This window comes from Lactuca virosa, chromosome 2 (assembly GCF_052849685.1).
Source record: "Lactuca virosa cultivar CGN04683 chromosome 2, Lactuca_virosa_CGN04683_v6, whole genome shotgun sequence".
Taxonomy (NCBI): domain Eukaryota; kingdom Viridiplantae; phylum Streptophyta; class Magnoliopsida; order Asterales; family Asteraceae; genus Lactuca; species Lactuca virosa.
In genome coordinates this window covers 80,736,686-80,755,809 of record NC_136427.1, presented here as the reverse complement: position 1 = coordinate 80,755,809, position 19,124 = coordinate 80,736,686, and the positions used below count along the sequence as shown (strand labels likewise).

The following is a 19,124-nucleotide window of genomic DNA, read 5'->3' as shown; positions in this document are numbered from 1 at the left end:
TTTTGTAGTCATTCTCTTCCGTCGTTAGTCCGTAGCTATTCTGTAGCGAATTACCTACGAATTTAGTTTCGTCGCTATTCCGTAGCAATTTTGTAGCTAATTACTAACAGAATACCCAGGATTTTCGTCTGTAACTATTCCACAGCTATTTGTAGCTATCGGGTTACTAAATTAGGACATCCCATTTCGTAGGTATTCTCTAGGTATTGTGTAGGTTATTACCTATGGAAATTTTGCGAAGCTAATTTTCTATAGCAAAAACCTTTGTTTTCTAGTAGTTATCGGAAACAACCTCTACCGATGGATAAGGCGGTCGATCGATGCTTTTCCAGTTTTCTAGTGGTGGCAACCTCATGAAACACCTCTTACTGGCGTCGTTGGAAGTGTGAACACAACAAAGGAGAGCTATCTAGAGGAGCGTGGAGATGATTAACTTTGCTTCATCTCGAATAATAATTGATAGGGTTGAAGGAGGAGATTTGGTAGTGTAAAAGGAAGTGAGTGAGAATATAAAATGAAAGAAGTTGTGTGGGCTAGCGAATTAGCGAGTTAGAGGAAATAGCGGGTATTTCTTTGATAAGTGGTATAATGATGGTTTTTGGATAATATATAAAGTAGTTATTTTAATGAATAACTCTTAAAAATGTTTATTTAAATAATAATAAAACAACTTCAAATGATATCTTTTGTTCTTTTAAACATTATCATTATTATGATGAATCATGTTAATTTTTTATAAGGATTAAATTTGCTCAGCTTAACTGCACATATAACGATAAACAACAAATCACGGATTTAATCAACCACTAGAAACGAATCCAGCCAGTACACACATCCCATTATTAAAATTCTACAATATTAAATCCTGATTTGTGATATTGAAGCAAAGTCACGGTAGGAGATGTTGATTGACTTCAAATAGTCTCATGTCGTCTTCTTCCAGACTCACCATGGCTTCAATACCGTCTCCATCTGGTGTATCAGTCAAGATGAAAGTGTTCTTCACTAACACATCTGCAACGCTGACCCACTTTGGAGATCCCCATCCGAAATCCATTTCATAAAAAGATGTCTTGCACATACTGCTACACCTGTAAACATCAAGATCATCAAACAACTCCTTTACATTGCCTGCAAACTCCCTAACATCCTTCAACCAATCACTCAAATCTTGACTATTTCCACCCTTACAAACTCCTTTGAGCCCATTCTTCAAATCAAGTACCACATTACTTAAACTTGTTTCCTTCTGATCATCGTTTGATATTGTGAAATACCAACTGAAGTTTCCGATAGAATTTTCGGGTAAGGGTGGAGTCATTCGTGATCGCATGTTCACCAGTTGAACCCATGTTGATTTTCTAAAAGAACCCGTTTTAGCTATTGAAGCAGCCATCACGCATTTGTAAAGATGTGCAGTCACAACTTGAACCTTCGTGGGGTTTTGCACAAACCCACCAACAGATTTTTTCAATCCGGCTATTATCTTTGCATCAAAAACGTACCTCTTTGTGACACAAGTATTACTTTTGTTCATCACTATTTCAGGCACCCTGAATCCAAGATCCAAAGAAGGTATGGATGTAGCAAGGATCATCGGTGCTGGTATCACCTCGCCACGTGTCATGGCAGCCCAGTCACTCAGAAAAGTAGCAACCGACGTTCCATCTGCAACCTTATGGGATATGGAAACAGAAACCACCATTCCACCGCCTTCAAAAGATGTTACTTGAGCTGCAAAAAAACTCTCATCTATACATGACCCTTTCCACAAAAAACCTTCAGCAAACAGTAGCTTCTGTGTCTCGAACTTAGGGTTTTGAAGGAAAGAAGCTAACCCACACCCCAAAATCTTTGCTTCCACAAAAACCACTCCATGATCACCACAATCAACCGTGATACCATCTTTTTGAAGCCTACCCGCAAAAGGGTAGTACTTGATTAGGGTTTTAGATAGTGATTCCTTCAAAGCAGCACTACTGGTTAGACTTTTGGACTCGTATACAAGCAAGATCGGATTATATGAGTGCAAAGTGAGTTGATCGAGCAACGAAAGTTTAAAAGTTTTTAGCTGATTTGGGGTTGGAGATGAAGGTTTGATGATTTCTTTGGAGATTATCTCCATTTTCATTGACCTTTTGGCAATGTAAGAAGCCATGTAATTCATTGACCTTTTGGCCATGACTGAAGCCATGTGTGTACGAGTAGAATACATGACGATGACTACAGAAAAGAGACGCCGATGGTCTTCTTCAAATGAAAGTTTCCATCTCTTTATAAATACTTTGAATTGTCTGTCTCATAATATAAAAAGTTTGCCTTAGGGGTCATTTGCCAGCATGCGTAAAACTGAAGATAAAAATAATCGAACAACTTGAATTTATAAGATTCCGTTAATGAATTCCCGCCTTCCCATACTACGTTCCCTTGTCTTATTCAAATGCTTTGTGTTCTTTAGTGACTTGTTTAATTATTGAAATATTTTATTTGAGATAAATAATATATAGGTTATTTTTAATTATTACTAGTGTCAGCAACGTTCTAAAGTGGTGACGTTCAAAATAATCAAGATGTTGGGTTTTTCTATTAATTAAACGCTATAAGTTCGAATTTTAATTCCATACCCTATACGAAAACATGACATTAGCACTACAAGAAGATTGGGCAACAGCGGCGAGGTTAGGGATGTCGCCGCTAATACTTATAGCGGCGACGTGTCGCTGCAAATGCGTCACCTGTAATGCTTCGTCGCTAATACGCTTCTTGTCGCCGCTAATACTGCACGTCGCCGCTATTGACCTGTCGCCGCTAATAGTTTGTCTCCGCTAATACATATATGTCGCCACAAAATATGTCGCCGCAAAAACTGTTTTGATTTTTTTTAATTTATTTATTTAACATTAAATTTATAATCAATCCAAATATTAATCCATATAGCATTTATAAAATCTGATAACTTTTTATAGAAATATTAATCCATATACAATCAATCCAAAATATTAATCCATACCACATTCTAAAGTATTCTTCCAAATTACAAAACATTTCATAAAATCCTAAAGTAACTACTCATCCTCATCATTTCCTTCATTATTTGGTTGCGGCAATAAGCGAAACCACTCTTCCAATGCTGCAAAACAGGCCGGGTACTTTAGTATTGTTTGCAACATTTCCAACTACAAAGGGGTTGTCGGTAATGCCAAGATTTCTTGTAGTGTAGCTGTAACTTGTCAAAAATCATGACAAAATTTTAATTTTTAAAATCATCACAAAATTCATAATTCATACAAAATATAGTTCCAAAACAACATAAGTCTGGATTGCCCTCCTAGCCCACATGTAATGTCTGGATTGCTCATGACCCACATCATAAGTCTGGTTTACCTTCCCGACCCTCAACCTATGAGTGAATTGCTCTCAGGTTTGTTGGCTTCCGCACAGAGCAGTAATGCCTCAACCCAACCGTACTATGTCAACATATGCAACAGATAAACATATAGCCAACACACAGATAATTATAAATATCTACTAGTCCAATAGAACACTACAACATACCAACATCATATATACCAGGATACATCATACAACCTAGTGGGCCGACATTGGTGTCTTCGACCCACAAGTACAGTGAGGAAAACTCACCTCACAATCTGAATGACAGCTGAATTGATCACTACTCGAAACAATGGCTCTACGGGTCGCATGTACAACACACAGGTACCAAGCCTCAATCTACTATTCAAAATACCCCAAATAACCTAAAGTCAAACTTGGTCAAAGTCAAAGGTCAACCTCCAGCTGTTCGCCACGCTGTGACCATCATTAGCCACGTCATGGCCGCTAAAGGAAAAAGTAGATAGATTCCTACCCGTTCGCCATGCCGTGACATCCTAAGGGTACGTCGTGAGGACTGCTCTGGATAACTTAATCCATTAAGTCGTTTTCCTACAACTTCAAGAACTCCAAAGCTCAGATCTAGTCCTTCCAATGGTGTTGATGGATAAAGTTTCCAACTTTATCCATTAAGACACCTTAACAAGTCAAGATCCCAAACCTAAATTCCTTAAAGGTAACAAAATGCATAAAGTCACCCATTAAATACCCAATCTATAGAGTTGCTCACCCAAGGTTTCCAGAATGGTTTTTTACACCCAATAAGCCATAAAGGTCATAGCTTTTATAGACATGCATGTCAAATGCATGTCACTTCTATTTTAGGTACAAAAAACATGGCAATAAGAACTCAAGCTTGAGCATGGGACTAAAAATTCTATAGATTCTCCGATATGGAACAAATGACACTAAAACGACCACATGGATCCATAAAGTTGCCAACTTTATGAGATCTAAGCTTCCAAATCCTCACACCATGAAGATTAACGGACAAAAGGCTAGATTCGGAGATAAGTAACATAAGATTGATTCTTCATGACTAACACGAGTCCTAAAAACATGCACAAGAGAGATAGGGATAGTTGCTTGTTGAAACAAAGCCCAAGGGTGCCTTCTTCTTCTTCAAATCACCACCAAACACACAAAAACTCAAAGGTTAGCAATGAAGTCTAGGGTTTTCACTTGGAGGCTGAGGGTGAGTGATTGAGGTTGAGGGTGGGCAACACTAGCCATCACATTGCCATATATAGGGGCTCAAACCCCGAATTAGGGTTTGTCACTATGTAGTGGCCACTCCGTGGAGCTAGCTTAAAGCCCATGAAACTTTGGCTTTGGCCACATCGTGGGACTCCATTACCACGCAGTGGCGACCAAAAATTTAACATCAGAATTATTAGATTACTTAAAAGAAACATGCTTGAAACATACCTGAAAGTGGGCGTTAAAATCCCCCCTACTTAAATCAGACTTCGTCCTCGAAGTCCCCAACTGCAAATGAATATGCGTAGTGCTCCCGCATCTCTGCCTCAGGTTCCGAAGTCTACTTGGAACCTTTCCAATGCTGCCATTGGACTGTGACTAAATGTACCACCTTGTTGTGCAAGGCCTTCATCCTCCTCTATAGAATCACTATTAGACTCTCCACATAATTCAGACCCTCATTAACCAAAATGTCATCCATAGGGATCACCGTTGAATCGTCAGCTACACATTTCTAGTGCTATGAATCTGGCGAAGCTCCTCAGGCAGATTCAATCGATTGGCCACCTAGCCTACTCAAGCCACTACTCAGAATGGTCTAATAAATCGTGGCCCCAACATGCCCCACTTCCTAAATCTTATAACACCCTTCCAGTGTGATACCTTCACTAAAACCATATCCCCGACCTTGAACTCTATCTCGGATCGTCGTCGATCAGCACAACTCATCTATCGACTTTGGGTTGTCTACAATTACTGTCTGATATGCTGAATAAGCTTCGTAGTCTGAAGGACCACCTCGGTCCTACCCATGACCCTGTGGCTGACCTCTCCCCAACAAATTTTCGTGCGACACTTCCTTCCATAGAGAAGCTCGAAAGGCAGTGCACCAATACTTGAATGATAGTTGTTGTAGGAAAACTGGACTAGGGGAAAGTAGGAGTGCCAATTCCTACCAAAATAGATGACGCAAGCCCTTAACATATCCTTGAACATCAGAACGGTCTGATCACTCTGTCCATCAGTCTCAGGGTGATAAGCAGCGCTGAAATGTAGCCTCGTACCCAAATCCTCATGAAACTTCTGCAAAAATCGAGAAGTAAACCATACATCACGGTTGTAGACAATAGAAACCGGCATACCGTCGCGAGCCACGATCTCGTGCACATACACATCGGTCAATTTTTCAACCGATGAGCTCTCCTGAATGGCAAGAAAATGGGCACTCTTGGTTAATCAGTCGACAATAACCCAAATCACATTAAATCCCTTGGTCGTCCTCGTTAACTTGGTGATGAAATTCATAGTGATCTACTCCTATTTCTATTTGGACACCTCCAATGACTGAAGCTTGCCATGCGGCCTCTTCTGCTCTGCCTTAACCATACGACAAGTCAAGCATCTCTTCACATACCATGCTATCTCCCGCTTCATGCAGGGTCACCAGTAACTAAGTCTCAAATCTCGATACATCTTAGTGGATCTAGGATGGATCGAGAATGTGGACTTGTAAGCCTCCTCCAACACTATCTGTCGAACTCCTCCAGAAAAAAGGCACTCGTACCCGACCGCACCGGGTCAAAAGTCCGCGACTACCGGTAGAAAATCTTTAAATCTCGCTTCTGATCCTCTCCTGCTTTTAATTATCTCTCTTGACCCCTTTCCTAAGCCTCCCTAATTAGATCCAAAAGTGGGGAACTGTTGGTAATCCTTAAACAATGTTCTCAGACAGGAGTACTAGCCGCCCTGCGGCTCAAAGTGTCGGCGACCACATTAGCCTTACCTGGATGGCAAAGAATCTCACAATCATAATCCTTGATCACGTCAACCCATATGTGTTGCCTTATGTTCAGATTCGGTTGATCAATAAGATATCTCAAACTCTTGTGATCCGTGTAGATGGTATATCGAACACCATAGAAATAATGCTGCCAAATCTTGAGGGAAAAACCACTACCCCCAACTCCAAATCATGAGTTTGATATCTAACATCATTAGGCTTCAACTGGTTGGATGCATAATAAAAGACTCTACCTCTCTCCAATAGAACCATCCCTAAACTTGTGATTGACATATCACAAAATAACACAAAATCCTCAACACCATTAGGAGGGTCAATACCGGGGCCTCACATAACTTCCTCCTCAAAGTCTGAAATGCAACCTGCTGCTCAGACCCCCAACAGAAATCCACACCCTTTTTTGTCAAGCTGGTCAGAGGAATATCAATATTGGAGAAATCTTAATGAAGAGTTTCGAGCAATACATCATTCCTATGGTGTACATGCAAACCCTAATAGCTTTTGGATATAGTTTGTCTAATGAACATGCAATTGAATATCCAAAGCTATAAACCCTAGATCTATCATATAAGAACTGAAATAAGGGTTTAGTAATTACCTTTGATTGTTATATAGTAATAACAATCAATTCCTTGCTTTGATTGGCTTCAGAAAGCTTAGTGCCTCAAGTGTTCCACCTCTAATGGAGTCACAAACACCACTAAGCGATTGGATGAAGGAGAGAAGAGAGGGGAGGCACAAAAACGGCTGGAAACCCTAAAGGAACACTTGACCACGTTTTGGGGTATAGGGGCCCTTTATATACATGTAGGCTGTTGGGGTTTGCAACTAGGAAACCCTAATCTGACTGCTTAGGCCCTAAGCAGCCCATGGACTCCTTTAACATATCCCTTGGACGATTTCTAATGGGCTTCCCATAGAATTCGTCCAACCTATATATTATTAGGTGATCCATAGCCCAATTGTAATTATCTTATAATTACAAATCCAGTCCCCTAAGTTTAATTAATCTCTTTTAGCCACAAAATTAATTCTCAATTAATTCTTGACTAATATTAATTAAACTATATGATTTCTCCTTTAATATATTATTCTTATAATATATTAATAAATCATAATTAAACCTTTCTCTCCTTAATTCATCCTACATATTGGTATGGTGAAGGCAACCTAAAAGGACCATGCTCATAATCGGGTCAAGTACATACCAAAATAGTTATGGACTTCGACACTAATCCAACAGTCTCCCACTTGGATAAGTCTAATAACTATTTTGCATAACTTCAGAACCTGATCAGCAATCGTAGCTTTCAAAAGCCTCTGTCAACTCTGATCTTATCAGATACGCGTGTCCTTTAGATAAGGGATCATATATTCCTCCATTCTACAAGATATCGTATAGACATGAGACGTGGATTTAAATCATTCTCTCTGTCTATGTATTGTTTCCCGACATCTGACTTATGACGACTGACAACATACTACAATTGAACACATCAACTTAGTCCCGGCTTGGCCAAACGCTTAGGGTGTCATCACTAAATCATCGAGGGGCCCACAGATATCGCTTTTATCCCACTTTGGGTAAAAGAAATGGATAAACTTCGACTCAAGTGCTTGCTTGCACCTACTAATCGAATCACACACAACAATAAGTTTTATAACACCAAGTTACTGGTGTGTTTACTTATCATCAATGTGCAACCGACCAGCAAATAACAACTCACACGTCTCGGTTTCAAGAATATACAATGTTATCGTCTCACTAATCACCCGTGATAAATCCATGAAGTGATTCAAGTGAGCGTGGGTTTAATCCAATACTTTAATCTTATCAAAGCACTCATGAACTCTGCAGCAAACTTGTGCTATGTCTAAACACTTTAGACAATCTACAGACAAATTCATGACAGTCTTGCTTCGTACCTACTTCCAACGTATGACCGACTGTGGAGGTTTGAATAACCCAGTTATTCTGGAAGTCAAAACATGCAAAGTGAAACACAACGATAATACTCAATCCTATATGGCCCCAAACTCTTGACTATAAACAAAACATCTTTTATTTAGTCACCATATTGATTACTCATTATTCATTGTTTAATGTTTCAGAAAATCAACTTTATTACTCGAATTATAACCACACTTGTCCCATGCTCCAAGCATGCACACTTTGGTTTCCTATGGTCCATACTTTGTGAAATAGATCAATTGAAAAACGTTTCCAATGAAACTCATTTCACAATCCCCAATCCTTATTATTAGTATAAGAATACCAAATTCTTGCCACTTTTAGAATATGTCAGATTCTAACATTTTATGCAATGATTCTTTCGTAATGTCATAGCACAAAAGTCACCAAGACCCGGCTAATGAAATTACAAGGTATTCTATCGGAAATTGTTACAAGACAATTCCATAGACGTGAAGTCTCACATTCAAAGTACATTCCTTTGAACATCCTTCTCGCATAAAAGTTTCTAATCTAGACATATTTCTTAATATCCAACTCCCATTAATGGAAACATTTCCATATTTGCCATATGACAACTCATTCTTAATAGAATCTTATCTATTCATAATAATGTCAATATAGTCCATCCAGTACTATACTTCCAACTACTCACAAGCGACAAATCCTCAGTGAACCTCAGATTGTCCTTTGATAGTTGTTTAATTATTTTAGTCAAAAACCGATTCTAGTCCCTTTTTCCCTTTTAATGCCCTAGGCATTTGGAAAATTTTAGAATGGTAAAATATTACAACATATGCAATCGATCCTATACCCGAATCGTATTGGACACGATGCATAATGTCTCACATAAAGACGTGATACTTTATCAGTCTTTTGCCATAATATTTTGTTAGCCATGTTCTCACAATTCGAACTATGAAGAGGGATGCCGTAATCATAATCGAATTTTGAGAATGTGCTATGTATCCTTGACTAAATTTTATTAACATTTCTTGATCTAAGCTTTTAGATTTTGAAACGAAGTATAATATTCTCTCCCTTAATTATAGCAAAACAACTTTTCAACCCTTGCAACTTTGCAAAGTGAATCTTTGTTTTCTATAATTAATATTGCTAACTTGCAATACTTACCATAATAATCATTCTCCCACTAACATGATGATTATTTTCTTACCAGCATAACACTTATGCTCCACTAGCTTTGACATGTATTCAGAAAGCAATTGAACTTCCAGAAAACAATGCTTATTGAATTCCTTAAGTTCATAATTCTAATACCTAATGCTTTGATAAGCCTTTATCTAAGTTTTTTAAGCTCATACACCTTTGCTTTAGATAGCTCACATGTGTGTCTAAACAATTCAGAATTTATGTTACTAAGTCCCAGATGTTCAGACCAATTGCCAAATCTCACAATTCGAACTATGAAGAGGGATGCCGTAATCATAATCGAATTTGAGAATACAATTTTCACAATTGCTGTCTTCTTAAAATCTCTCTTAGTGAAAGCATTTCCTCACAATCATTTTCATGAAGGAGGGAAACCTTATGTCACTTAGACTTTATGGTGTATGTGTTCCTATCCATGTGAATTCGTCAAAACGAAGGTTTGCGACAAATCCAAAACCATATGGATTGAACTTGTTCAATCTTGATTTCTTGCCTCATGGTAACACGAGTGCCCACCATGTCTTCCAAGTGGTTTAGCAACTCATCCTTACTTATCAATGTACTTTCCATTGACCAAGGTGCTTTGTCTTTATGCATTCAAATGAGAACTCATAGAACTCACATACATATTTAGCTTAATTGGAATGGCATAGAAACAAGATAATGTTAACACGATAGGTTATAAACCTCAAGTCGTGCGCTAGTGATGATTAACTAGGATTACTCTTGATTTGTTCTTGAAACTTTTCAAGACCATTAAGACTCCCATTGACTCCTTGACATATAAGATGCTCTTGTCAAGAAACATTTCTTGACAAACAAATATTCAAGAGTTAGTGTAGCATTTTGTCAAGTTTAGCACTTCACACAATTGGTCTTGGTTTTGTCTTATCCAAGACATCACAACTTACCAATTTCAAATGTGCAAGAATAAGAAAACTTTTCCAAATTCCACATTTGACGAGTGTTATAAACCTACTTAAGACTTGTCACTCAAGTCACAATCTTGGAGTATGACTCTTAAGACTTGATATTGAAACGAAGTATGATTGACTCATTGATTTAACTATTTCCATAATTCTCGATTCCTCTTCTTAGACATACAAATGCACTAAGACTCACTTAGAGGACCAGTTGAGAAATAGTTCTTAATCATTAAAGCTTATCATAAAACACAATAAAAGGTACTCTCCCTTCTTCTTAGAACAGAGAAACTTTTATCTTTCTGCCTTCTTGATTCTTCTTATTCGTTCTGCTATTGATTGAAACTCTTTCGATCAACTCAGAATTATACTTAATCTTATAAGTATAACCATATTTACTAAACTTTAGTAAATCATGACGAATATCTATATCACTCTTGTGATGGACTTGATCAACGCACAACCTAGTGTACTCGATCTCCTGGTCCTTCTCTTGACACTTTGCCAAAGAATTAGTATAATTTCCAAATATGAAGTTTCTCATTCATCACGCAACCAAGTTGTATGATTCCAAGTTTCTGTCCAATTGAAACTTGGGCGATGAGAATTTTCCTTTATTTGGCAAATTCTCGACATTTCCACAAATAACATAATTAAGAATCAAACCCATTATTGCTAATAGTAGAAATATTCAAACATCAATTTTTCATACATGCCACTGCAAGGATAAATAAATAAGACAAAATCAAAATTTATATTATTGCGGAAAAAATTTGTCCTTACAATGCAATTCAACTGAAAAACTATGCTACTATATATTTCTTATCAATCTATCCTAAATCTAGAGTAGCAGCTCAAAAATCTGATCTTCGAATCCATGCGATCGAAATCCATTTCTTCATGATCAGATTCAGCACGCTTCTTCCTTAAGCTTCCTCTCTTTTCTTCGATCCTGCAAAACTTCAAAATGTAATCTTATCACATCAAATATTAAGAATCAAAGAATAGGAACATATGGAGTTAGTTAATGGGTTTTACCTGAAGTAGAGCCATACGTCTTGACTCTCCCATCTCTTAGATCTCTCAGGTAAACAGGACAGCTTCGTCTCCAATGCCCCTTCCCTTGGCAATAGAAGCAAATGGACTCTTTTGGAATGACACAAGGAACTATCTCAGAATTTACCTTTTCTGGATTCCCAATGTCACCATTTTCAATGTCCATTGAAGTTTGGGAGTTTGATTCACCAGACAAATTTGCTTGATCAGCACGCCAAATCACTGCTGATTCAGCAGCTATAAGCAAATAGGTCAAATCAATGAGGGTCACGTCATGGTACATCATATAGTACTCTCTAACGAACTTACTATATGATTCAGGAAGCGACTGAAGAACCCAGTCAACAGCCAACTCACCTGAAATCTCGACACCCAACATCTTTAACCTGTCAATTTGTGACTTTATCTCCAAGATGTGTGCACACACATGTTTCCCATCTTCGTGTTTACTTGCCAATAGGGCTTGAGTGAGCTTGAACTTTTCAAGCCTTTGAACTTGTGGGTTAGGGAGAATAATTGGAGGAGGTGGAGGAAGTGAAGCATGACTCTCATTTCCTTGATCGTATCGTGGAACGTCATCTTCATTTGGAAAGCTTGTTCCAAGAGACTTGGGAAGACCATTGTAAGATTTAGACATCTACAAAACGGGAGAAAATTCAAGTTAGTTGATAAGAATCCTTGATGTAACACCCAAATGAAACATCAAGGCTAGGATCCAACACAATACTCTACAACCTAGAAGAGGGATGCCGTAATCTAGTTGTAAAATATTTGAAGGTAGGCAAATGACGATTTACCAATTTCCACCATGAAAAACGAAAAAGAAGTTTAAGTTTTAAATGAATTGAAACTCCTAGATCTTTTGAGATTCATTGAACTTTTCAATGACATGTTTAATCTCGATTATGCCCTTTAAATTTGCGACTGGGATGCCGAGGATCACAAACAAGGTGTGAATAACCATACGAATCTACGTGATGCACTCAATAATACTATCACCTAATCAATGTGCCGGTTAACCACACACGCTCCATTGATCTATGATAAACATCGAGCCACCCTTCGCCACCAATGTCAACCCCAAATTAGTGTGCCGGTTAACCACGCACGCTCCACTAACGTTTGGCAAGGGTGTGAAGTGTAATTCCATGGATTAGCATACAAATTCACATTTTGCCTAAAGTAACTATGATTTGGGAATTTGTGAAAGCATTTAGTTACTTTGTACTTCATTATACTTATAATGGAAGGTTTTGTCCTATCCTACCCGTTCGGCTAACGACCCTCCACCAGTCAAGAGTGCGGTGGGTAAGAGTGGATACCCATTCAATCGCCATTTTATAGGCAATTTCCTTAAACACCCCTTATAGACCAGCTTCGTGAATGAGGCCTACTAACGGTAAGACTGACTGTTTACTCATACATATATATAATATTAGACTTTTAATGTTATATATAGTATAGGGTGTATTTTACACTTTTAAAATACTAGGTGGTCTAATTTAATAAATTATACTTTTAATTTAATTAAATGTAAACCAAAACTTTATGGGTTTATAAAATCTCCTTTAATTATACACCTTAATTAATAAATAAAACCATAAGGGTGTAATTTGAACTTTTTTTTTTCAAAATACGAGGGTTTTAGAATTTAACATTTCAAACTTAATCTTTTAATCAACTTTTAAATTCCAAAACTCGAGGGCAAGTTTTGAACTTTTCAAAACATTAGGGTTTAGAATTTAAATATTTCAAAAATTAACTTTTAATAAAAAATTTAAATTCCAAAACTTGAGGACAAGTTTTGAAACCTTTCAAAACATTAGGGTTCAACTATTCAAATTTCAAAAACAAAACTTTTAAGTTCAAATTTAAACTATAAAACCTAAAGGGGAAAATTGAAACTTTTTAACAAGATAATTCAAATCTAAATCACAAATAATCAATCTTTATCTAATAAAACAAAAGATAATCTAAATTTTGACAATTATCTTCTATTTTGGCAAGGATAATCTCCAAATATTGATAAAAATCGGATTTTATTAATAAAAAACGTTTTAGGTAATTATCCACAGCCAAAACAGGTCAAAATCCCGAAATCAGCTCCATCTGACTCGCTGACTCGTCGAGTTCACTATGGACTCGGCGAGTCACCCAGTTGAATCGGCGAGTCAAGTCGAAAAACCTCAAAAAAATCGATTTTCAGCCAAAATTGGATCAAATAAGCATCAAATTCACTAACAAACAGCCCTATGCTCTGATACCACTGAAGGGTTTCGAGCAATACATCATTCCTATGGTGTACATGCAAACCCTAATAGCTTTTGGATCTAGTTTGTCTAATGAACATGCAATTGAATATCCAAAGCTATAAACCCTAGATCTATCATATAAGAACTGAAATAAGGGTTTAGTAATTACCTTTGATTGTTATATAGTAATAACAATCAATTCCTTGCTTTGATTGGCTTCAGAAAGCTTAGTGCCTCAAATGTTGCACCTCTAATGGAGTCACAAACACCACTAAGCGATTGGTTGAAGGAGAGAAGAGAGGGGAGGCACAAAAACGGCTGGAAACCCTAAAGAAACACTTGACCATGTTTTTGGGGTATAGGGGTCCTTTATATACATGTAGGCTATTAGGGTTTGCAACTAGGAAACCCTAATCTGACTGCTCAGGCCCTAAGCAGCCTATGGACTCCTTTAACATATCCCTTGGACGATTTCTAATGGGCTTCCCATAGAATTCGTCCAACCTATATATTATTAGGTGATCCATAGCCCAATTGTAATTATCTTATAATTACAACTCCAGTCCCCTAAGTTTAATTAATCTCTTTTAGCCACAAAATTAATTCTCAATTAATTCTTGACTAATATTAATTAAACTATATGATTTCTCCTTTAATATATTATTCTTATAATATATTAATAAATCATAATTAAACCTTTCTCTCCTTAATTCATCCTACATATTGCTATGGTGAAGGCAACCAAAAGGACCATGCTCATAATCGGGTCAAGTACATACCAAAATAGTTATGGACTTAGACACTAATCCAACACTTAAATGAACATCCGATAACAACTAGTCAATCCCATGAAGCTCCTAATCTTAGATAGGGACTTTGGGAACTCCCACTGCATCACTGCCTTGATCATGTCCGGATTGACCAAAATCTCGTTCTGATTGATGAGTTATCCCAAAAACTGGACCTCTCGTAACAAGAACTTACACTTGAAGAACTTGGCATAAAGTTTCTCCCGCCTCAGTACTCCATGTAGCTCTCTAAGATGCTCGTCATGCTGCTCCATGGTCTTGGATTTACCAAAATATCATCAATGAACACAATAACTGACCGATCGAGCACCCAGTTCAATTATTGAAATATTTTTCTATAGATAAATTGTATATATAAGTGATGCTCAATTATTACAAGTTTCAGCGAAGTTCCAAAGTGGTGACGTTCAACATTATCAAGATGTTGGGTTTTTCTATTAATTAAAGGCTATAAGTTCAAATTTTAATTCTATACAATATACAAAAACCTGACATTAGCTGTAACTTCTCAAAAATTATGACAAAATTTTCATTTTTAAAATCATCACAAAATCCATAATTCATACAAAATATAGTTCCAAAACCATAAGTATAAATTAGAGTATCCCAAAATCATAAGTCAAATAAATATCCAGGATGATATGCACAATCACGCCTTCACCTTACCCCTATCCTATGATGTACCTAAAACCATAAAATCAAACTGTAAGACAAAGCTTAGTGAGTTCCCGCAAAATACCACCACACAAACATATAAGAACATGCACATTGGGTCCACAACCATCAGATTGGTTTACCCCTAAGCCCATAGCATAATTCGAGATTGCCCTCCCGACCTACAACTCGTGTGTGGATTGCTTCCAAGCCCACATCATAAATCTGGTTTGCCTCCTCGACCCTCAGCTTATGTGTTGATTACTCCAAGGTTTGTTGGCTTCCACATAGAGCAGAAATGCCTCAACCCAACACACATGGACCAAGCCAAAATCTACTACTCAAAATACCCCACATTACATAAAGTTAAATTTGGTCAAAGTCAACGGCCAAAGTAAAAGGTTAACCTCCAGCTGGTCGCCATGTCGTGACCATCCTTGTCTATGTCGTGGCCACTAAATGACAAAATATATGGATTCCTACCCGTCGCAACGTCGTGGCAATCTAAGTCTACGCGGTGGGGAATGATATAGATAGCTTAATCCATTAAACCATTTTCCTACAACTTCAAGATCTCTAAAGCTCAGATTTGGTCCTTCCCATGGTCATGATGGATAAAGTTTCCAACTTTATCCATTAAGACACCTTAACAGGTGAAGATCCCAAACCCTAATTCCTTAAAGGTGACTAAAAGCATAAAGTCACCCATTAAGCACCAAATCTCTAGAGCTTCTCACTTGAGTTTTCTAGAATGGTTTCTTACACCTAAGAAGCCGTAAAGTTCGTAGCTTTATGGACATGTATGTCAAATGTATGTCCCTTCCATTTTAGGTCAAAAATATGGAAATAAGGAACTCAAGCTAGAGCATGAGACCAAAAACTCCCTATATTTTCAAATCTGGAACATATGACACTAAAACGACCACATGGATCAATAAAGTTGCAACCTTTATGAGATCTAACCTTCCAATTCTTCACAGCATGAAGATTAAGGAACAAAAGGGCTAGATCTATAGATAAGTAACATAAATATTGGATCTTGAGGACTTACAAGAGTCCAAAAAATGTACGCAAGAGAGATAGGGAGAGTTTCTTGCTGAAAAAAGCCCAAGAGTGCCTTCTTCTTCTTTAAAACACCACCAAACACACAAAAACTCAAAGGTTAGAAATGGAGGCTTGGATTTTCACTTAAAGGCTGAGGGAGAGTGACTGAGGTTGAGGATGGGCAACCCTAGCTATCACATTACCTTAAATAGGGGCTCAAACTCAGGATTAGGGTTTGCCACTAAACAGCGGCCACGTTGTGGCGAATAGATGCCACGCCGTGATGTTAGCTTAAAGCCCACTAAACTTTGCCCTTGGTGTTACATTACAGGCAACAACAATTATTAACGGCCACCAGAAATCCAACATCTAAATTATTAGATTACGTAAAAGAAACATACCAGAAACTTGAAGTTACATTAGCGACAACAACCATTATTAGCAGCCACAACACTTACTGTCGCCACTAATTAAGAGTAGTTGTCACCGTTATTAGCGTCGCCGCTAATGATAAAGAACCGAAACCGCATGATTTTTTTTGGTAAAGCGCATCCATTCGATCAAGCATTAAATCCAATGGTTGGGACTCCATTTCGCATAAACAAAGTAGCGGCTACACTAATATCGATAATAGTCTGGTCGCTAATAGTCGACAAAAAGAGGCGCTTTTATTTCCCTCCACAGACGTTTCCTTTATTAACCTAGCTCACCGCTGATACCCTAACAGTCGCCACTATTTCTTGTTACCGCTATTGCTTGTCAAGATAAATCCCTTTTGTGTATGTCTTATTTTCCCTCCTGTTTCCATTTTCTAGCTATTGTTTTCTCCGGCGATTTCGCTCTTCCACCACAATTTTGTTCTTTCATTTTCCGATTGAGACCAAATAACACCCCCCGTACCGCTGACCACCAAAAGTGCAATACAAGCGACCCCACTATTTCTAGCGATGTGATGCTTTTCTAGAGATGAAATATGTAAGATTTTTTGTAGTTCTCTTTTGCTTTCTCCTTTCACCACTGATATGTTGGTTTTTTTCAAGTTTGCTTAGAACTTCTTGCCAGTTTTCTAGAAATTTTCCGAAAATTCAACTCATCAGAATCTCGTCGAAGAACCATAACTACCATCATTTTTTGCTTGAAAATTGTCAAGACAACCTCACATGTTAGTTTCTCAGTGTTCTCATATATTTTTATATGTATATGTGTATTTGTGTATAAAATATTGTATTTGTATGTGTATTTGTGTATATAATAATGTTTTTTGTATATGTATGTGTATTTGTATGTATAATGTTTACATGACAATTGTGTATAAAATATTCTATTTGTATGTGTACTTGTCTATATAATTACGTTTTTTGTATTTGTATGTGTATTTGTGTATATAATATATGTGTATTTGTGTATGTAATCTAATTGTGTATGTACATGTGTTTTTGTATGTATATTTATGTATATAATTGGTGGTATGTGTATATAATGTATATGTATATGTGTAGGGATGAGCATATGGACCGAGGAACCGGCCGGAACCGGTCCTAGAACCGGAACCCGATGGAACCGGTCGGGCCGGGACCGATACTATAATTTTGTCAAATTTTGGAACCGGGACCCGGTAAGAACCGGTCGTTGGAACCGGCCTAAAACTGGGAACTGGACTAGATAACTCACTTAAATTTTGGAAGTTGCATAACTCACTCAATTTAATATTTTTTGGCCTGAATTGTTTTCCTACATGTGGATTATGATTTGTAGTTAAGTTTAGACTATAAAAACGCTTCATTTGGTTAAAAATTGAATGAGTTACAATCCCCGCAAGGAAGAGTGTCAAATCAGATTTTTTTTTTATGTTTCAGCATTTAAATGTAATCTGACTTTGTTGTTCAAATGTACATAACTCACTCAATTTAACTTGTATTGACCTGAATATTTTTCCTACATGTAGATTAGGATTTGAAGTTCGTTTCGACATGTGTCACCTTTGAGGCTCGAATCGTGTAGTTGCTCGATTTTGGAAGATTTGAAGTGGGTCATCCATTCCTAACTTTGAGGGGGAGAATGTTGGGGTGCAAAGTTCTTCATGTATGACTTTGTAATGGTTTGACTCTTGTAGACCCACTTGCATGTGGTGCATTAGCCTTTAGACTGATGTGTTAGTGAGAGTGAGAGAGAGACATGTAAACACCTCTATAAATAGTGGGTTCATACCACTTGTAGAGGTGTGCTTGAGAGGTGTAAAAGTGAGTGTTATTTATGTAGTCTAGATCTAGATCCTTTTTGTGTAACACCATATACAATCAATACATCTCTTGAACACTTGGTTAAAAATTGAATGAGTTACAAGCCCCGCAAGGAAGGGTGTCAAATCAGAATTTTTTTATGTTACAACAACTAAACGTAATCTGACTTTGTTGTTCAAATGTGCATAAATCACTCAATTTAAGTTTTTTTTGACCTGAATCTTTTCCTAGATGTAGATTAGGATTTGTAGTTAAGTTTAGACTATAAAAATGCTTGATTTGGTTAAAAATTGAATGAGTTACAAGGAAGCGTGTAAAATCAGACCGGTTCCAAAATTGAAAACCCGGCAAAAACCGGACCCGGAACCGGAACCAGTTTAACCGCCGGGCCGGTTCGGTTCTTGATTTTGGCCGAAGCCGGTTCCCGGTTCGGGTCCAGGTCGGGCCGATTCCGGCCGGTTCGGTCTGTTTGCTCATGCCTATATATGTGTATTTATATGTGTATATAATATATATGTATGTGTATTTGTATGTATAACATATACATGAAAATTGCAAATTATGTACTTGTATGGAAATAGAAAATTATGTATGCAATTTGGAATGC

At 37.4% G+C, this 19,124-nt stretch overlaps 1 protein-coding gene across 1 annotated transcript; it reads right to left on the bottom strand.

Moving 5' to 3' along the window:
• Positions 1 to 770: 770 nt before the first annotated feature.
• LOC145156415 (akuammiline synthase 1-like) lies at positions 771 to 2,256 on the bottom strand. The gene has a single exon (XM_079075803.1). The coding sequence runs from the start codon at positions 2,213 to 2,215 to the stop codon at positions 890 to 892; it is 1,326 nt and encodes a 441-aa protein (XP_078931929.1). The 5' UTR covers positions 2,216 to 2,256; the 3' UTR covers positions 771 to 889.
• Positions 2,257 to 19,124: the final 16,868 nt, after the last annotated feature.

Coding starts and splice junctions, on each gene's coding strand:
- LOC145156415 (XM_079075803.1), bottom strand. CDS start 2,215: ATGTATTCTACTCGTACACACATGGCTTCAGTCATGGCCAAAAGGTCA.